The following is a 6,096-nucleotide window of genomic DNA, read 5'->3' on the forward strand; positions in this document are numbered from 1 at the left end:
CTATTCCTGCTAGCAGGAATCCCAAGCAGCTGAAAATTCAAGTCAGACAAATCGCTTTTTCAGGGCTACAGTAAAGGCACGGAGGGGAAATCTCTACTGGCGTTGTCCTGTTGTGGAGATCCCTTTTGGTTTTGTGCTACTGTAGGGTCATGGTGCTACTTAATCTCTCCAGCCTCCTACCTCTCACCCACTGGTCTAGTAGGACAGCCCCAGGCAATGGCGCTGCATCAGGAAACCTGGCTTTACATACCTAGTTGGAGAAAGCGCTAGGCGGGGAGGGTGCTAAATATCTCCAAATTGAACTCATCTTCTGCCTGCATCTGCTTTAGAACTATAGAGCATTTCCAAGCTGGAGAAAAATCCAAACACCTCATGTAGAAGCACCTTTCCCTTGGATTTTTATTATCATCATCCTTATTTTTAAGAATATATTTTGTACCAAAACACTGTCAACATTCTTTATACAATGGAAAATGACACAGTCATAATGTATCATGTAGAAGAGTAAAAACAGAGCAAGACAGGAACATTTCATATCAAGATTCAATCTGGAGTACAAACAGCATCTGACTTCAAAGCCACACACCAGATAAAAAGATCATCTGGAAAACAACAGGTCCTCTCTTAATTTCAAAAAAGGAGGAAGAGTCGGGGAATGTCAATGTTAAGGCTAAAAACTCCATTTTTAACTTGTATTTTATAGGTGGCAGCCCGATTCTTAACTCATCTGCAGCAGCAGCAACACGCCCCTGGCTTTACAAAGAGATCTGCACTTGCATGAAATAAGAATCAGGCTTCTATGCTCAGAGGACTCTGATTGACCTCAACAGGCTTTGGACTAGAGCCACAGTTGGAATTTCAGCTTGCAGTCTAAGGCTTCTTAACTGCAGGCCAAATTAGCACAAAATGAGGCTTTGCAACTGACTGGCATTCTACCCTTAACTTTGGATATTCCAGTTCTGGTTGCTTTAAACCACAGCTTTATTGCAGGCTTAACATAGTTGTGTTTGCAAGATTCTTCTCTCTCTCTCTCCTTTTTTTTTTTTTTTTTGTGCTACAAAGGATGTTTTTGTATTCTGTGTCTTAGAAAGTCCCTATATTACATGTTTTCAAAATTGCCTAAATATATGTTTATATCGTGATTAGAACTACTCAGAAAGACCTGCTATAGTCTATTGTGAGCAGCCAAGGAAAAAAGTGTATTTAGTCCTAAAGAAGTCAAGAAAAGTGGCCTTTTTCATTTATAGTGTAGCGCAATGAGTGTGTTTATACAGCTATACCTACTATTTAAAAAGCTACTTAAAAGGTTATTATTCATGTGCAGTAGCTGATTTTCAAGCATTAATAACTTGGCTGTCTAGACAAGTTTTAATTGTCATATCAAAGGCCGAATATGTTCTCAAACAAGTGCAAAAAATCTCCCATCTCCCTTGGAAAGAGGCTGCTTCTCTTTCTGGACTAACAAATTTAACTTTTTCTCAGGTTATAAAAGCACAGTTAAACATACAAATTTACTGTTTTAAGTTTTTTTAAAACAGATTGACTTTAACTCAAACCCATCCTGTGCAGCAAAGTTAGTAAGCCCCGAAAAACAGTTTCTAGTGAATACGCAGAGTTCCCCCCACCCCCACCAACTACCATGCCCACATTTTCCCAGGGCCTAGAGGGCTCCATTAAAATGTAACTACATGTTCGACAGGAAACATGATTTTTCGAGAATGATAAGTAAAGTTTACCCAAAGAACCTAAGACATTTTGTACATTCAAAATGTTTACACTTTGCTGTTCTTAACCATTAGTAAGATTGTTCATTTTTACTAATAATACATACGAGTATAAATAAATAAACTACAGATAAGCTTTAAAAATTGTATTAACAATACATTGTGCAAAAACTCGTAACAATCTACATTCTATGCAAATACCCTGACTAAAATATACAGCCTGTGTCCTTACACCCTCTTCCAGTTTTTGCACAGTCCTTGGGCCAAATCAGCAGCTGGGAGCAATCAGCAAAATTCCATTGCAAGCCATGGAGGTATTGCTGATTTACACCAGCAGAAGAGCTGGCCCCCAGGTGTGTGCAAAAATCCCATAGAAATCAGTGGGAATTGTGCTTGACTAAGGACTAGACAGTTTGATTGTACCCCGTTAAAGTGAGTGGAAGTTTTGCCATTGATTTCCATGGAACCAGGCTCAGGCCCGGTAAGGACGTCAGCACGCGGCCCTGTGTTGTGCTACGCTACTTCACTTCAGTGCAGAAACAAGATTTGCAAAAGAAAAACTTTTTTTTGTTGTCACTGCTGTTCAGTAACCGGTTTTAGTGCTGCATTTCAGAAATTGCCTTTCTGTGAGATTTGAAACAAGACTGCAAGTCTTTCTGAATCCATTCCAATTTGATTTTGCAGCACAGGTAGGCTATTTTGATCCAAGAAAAATGGCTCAATGTCTATTAACCAACAATGTTCTTCATTAGGATAAACAACAGCCCAGTTCGTCGGCACAGGAGCGAAGAACTGCATGCGGAAAAGGAACGGGGCAGCCTTCCTACCATAGCTGTGTCCAGAGCTGGTTGTCACTTCTCCAAACGGACGAGGGCACCTGAGCCGGTTTGGAATCTGCAGTCCTAACAAGCTCAGCCGAGTTTTGTAAGCTGAAGGTCTCCACTTATCTTTATTGTGTCAATTGCTGACAGTGTTTCAATACGATGGTAAAAATCAAAGAGCTGATGTCCATCCACAAATATTCTAAAACGGGGATGCTCACAAAGTATCTCAACCTGTAAAAATAAAATGATGAAGCATGTTGTTCAGAGTGTAACTGGGAAGTTATTTCACAGAATACAGAGAACACTCCATTAGCCTTGAAGCAGTGTTGGTGTGATTACATATTTTGCTACTTATTTGCCACATAAAAGTCAGGGCTGAGACCGTTTTGCCCCCATGACACCAGTTACACTATGATGGATCTGCTCTTACTTCACAGGGATGTTAATCTAATCTCACCTTGTCATGGTGGGAAGGACCCTGCAACCCAGTCCCACTGGCATCAGGAAGGTTTTGCGTCTTGGAAAAATGCCAGAAACAAACTGCTAATTACAGGGGGAAGAAATTGCATTTCCAACTCAAATCTTGCATTCCTTGCTATAGATTTTTTTTTTTTTTTGCTGCAGAATGGGAGGGCAGTTCCCTCTGCAATGCTTTCCATGCTTCCGTTAATTTACTGGAAGGGAATGAACACGACAGGAGGGATAGGTTTGCCCTCCCCTCCCACACATACTCACAGAGCTGCTGCAAAACTAAAAAGCCTTCACTATTGTGGCTGCAAACAGCCCAGTACTCCCTGTTGGACTAGACTCTGTACTGGGGCTGCAGTGAGGGAAAAGCGGCACAGGATGGCTTGAATTCAGCTAGACAGTTTGCACGAGGCACAGACAGGATCAGGGAGGGACACAGCTCATCCCTCCTCCTAGAGCCCTGCAGAAATGCTCTGGAAAAGCAACAAAGCCTGGCACTGAACAGGCTTGGGCAGGTCAGGAGATTCCAGATGTTAGAGGTGGCTTGAGAGGGTGCCCTCTAGTTAAGCTTTGCTGAAGCTGCCCCAGCAGAAAGCAGGGATATGAGGGCACAGAAGATGCGCTTCTCATACAGGCCCTCACAGACCTCCAGGTCCAGACAGGCTAAGAAGAAAATCTGCAGGGAAACCACATGTAAATCCTTGGTCATATTAAGAGGCTGGTAGTCTGGAGTGAAGTGCTGCTTCCAGGCACTTGACTGTGTTTCTATTACAGTGTATAAAAATGGGAATGGGGCCAGCAATAAATAGAGTGAGCCAAAGTCCAACTGACTTAGGTAGGGCACGTTCCAGTGGAAGACATGGCAGCAGACACTCCAGGAAAGCTTGAGCTCCTGGGGACCTGGTAGTGCACCACGTAACAGGGAAGCGCCCGTGCTGCCGCGTAGCTCCTGTGTCACTGCTGCAGGTGCACCCAGCCTCAGGCCTTGTTATGTAAAAGATATGGTTAGCCTCAACGCTGCTTACGATCCATTTTTTCAGATCACCCTGGGCCACACCAGAACGTTAATTGGACTGGATCACAAGTAATTGTCAAGAACACTTAATGGTCTATTTTATTCACTGAGAGGGTTACCATCAAAGGTACAAAGTCAATTGGGAGCCTAAATGCCACTTGTGCATTTGGGAGAAAAGGAGAGGGGAGCAAAAAAAAAAAAGAGAAAAAGAACAACAACTCCCTTTCTACAGTATCTCGTGCCAAATGCACAATATTGCTGTCTTCTAATGTCAGCTGTCATTAGCGGGGCACCCACAAAACATGCTCTGGGTAATTCGTCTGGCTTGTCTGAGGGCCCAGCCACCACCACTGCAGCAGGTAGTAAAACCCTCTCAGTTAAAGCAGGACCAAGCCTCCAAGCTCTTTCAAGTGCATTTCCCACACACACCAAAGGGCGTTGCCAGTTCTGATGGGAGTTTGTAGAAGCAAGTAGAGCGCAACCAATTCATAGCAAAACCAGTCATAAACACCCTCTCAAAGCCCAAGCATCTGGGGAGACAGTGAGCTTTTGGGGTTGGGGGAAGATTATCTTGGGGGCAAGAAGGATTAGGAGAGTTTGGCAGCTGGTCAGAACATTGGCATTTAGCAGAGGGGCCAGCGACGTTTCATAAGAGGGGCGGGGAGGAGGAGAAAGGTTTTTCTAGGTCAGCCACATGGAGAAGGCATGCAGCCTTTTTTCCTCAATGTAGGGAAGCTGCTGAGAAGCAGCCCTCTGCAGCTGCATACGTTGTTAGCCCTGATTTGCAAAGACATCTTCACATAACCATAAACACTACAGATGGGAATCTGCTTCTAGGTCAACCCAGTCCATCCACTGCACCACAGCATTTCCACATACACCATTTTCAAGTGACTACAGACTTAAATTTAACAGATTTAATCCCAGGGTTCAGAAAAGAATACCACTGTTGCTTAGCTGTTTAATCTGCTAACACGAAGTGCTACGGTCAACCTCAGTGTAACATCCCTGGAGACAAAGGATGAACAAGATCCTTATTAGCTCCACTAAATTGCCAACACTATGTCCATTAAAAAACCCGTCAAAACATATGGCAGTTCCACAGAGTGTTTACATTCTCCAGTAATAACCTGTAATGCACTAATAACACAGAGGTACTTTTTAATTTATAGCTATAAAACTAAGCTCAGGAAGTGCACTTCATCACACAGTATTACAACCTCCAACTTGTCATAGCACCCCGGTGAGGTGTTCACAGCCCATCTGAACTGCCTGCAGTTGCACGCAGCAGCAGGATCTCCACATAACTTCTGATCAATACAAACAATCCAGCAACCGGTGTCTCAACTGTGGGCTACACTGTGATTTCACGAGAGGCAAGTCGTGTTCTGCTGCGACTCTGATCATATTACACATTACCAGACACAGCGCATGCTGCTGTCATCCTGGTACTCACCCTAAAAGGCTGGTCCGGTATAAACGGAAAGTAAGGAATAGATGATTGCTCTTCCCCCCATTCTCCAGCTACACAAGAGTTTCTGACAAACTGTCTGTCTGTAAACACGGCTTTCAGTTCAATCGCTACATCTGCAGGAGGATCTTCTGACTCCCCGCAGGTCAGACTGATGCCAAAGCTGTAACACAAACAGAACGGCTCTCATTCAGCCAGAAACAAGCACACAAGCCCCAAATAGTGCCAGTCTCATGTCTCAGCTTATTAAAGACATTGATGGTATAAAAGCACAGGGGGATGAAAGCTCAGCTCGTTCAGGGAATGCCCCAAAAGCTCAGCAGGGACAAGAAGATAGTTATGGCATATATATATATGTGTGCATGTGCGTTGTGCATATATCTGTATATATATATGCTTTATATGCTCCTTTACTCCCCAACGAAACGTTGAGAAACAGGATCCCTTAAAGAAATGCCCCCTCTATGGGTCAAAGGAGAAATCAGCACGCTATATTTAAAATTATAAAAATAATCCCTCTCCAGAAAGGCGGGATCCATGTGGATGTGTCTGTGTGTGTGCTTGTGTCCGTGCGTGTGGCCTCCCCCCCTCGCC

At 43.7% G+C, this 6,096-nt stretch overlaps 1 protein-coding gene across 1 annotated transcript; it reads right to left on the reverse strand.

The window, feature by feature from the left end:
* Window positions 1–381: 381 nt before the first annotated feature.
* On the reverse strand, window positions 382–5,665 carry LGALSL (lectin, galactoside-binding-like; the record flags this gene model as incomplete). Its single annotated transcript, XM_010084244.1, has 2 exons — window positions 382–2,779; window positions 5,488–5,665. Coding segments are annotated over 2 exons (322 nt in total), but the record flags the coding sequence as incomplete, so codon positions are not given.
* Window positions 5,666–6,096: the final 431 nt, after the last annotated feature.

Source organism: Pterocles gutturalis, unplaced genomic scaffold (assembly GCF_000699245.1).
Source record: "Pterocles gutturalis isolate BGI_N339 unplaced genomic scaffold, ASM69924v1 scaffold36630, whole genome shotgun sequence".
NCBI classification, from domain to species: Eukaryota; Metazoa; Chordata; class Aves; order Pterocliformes; family Pteroclidae; genus Pterocles; species Pterocles gutturalis.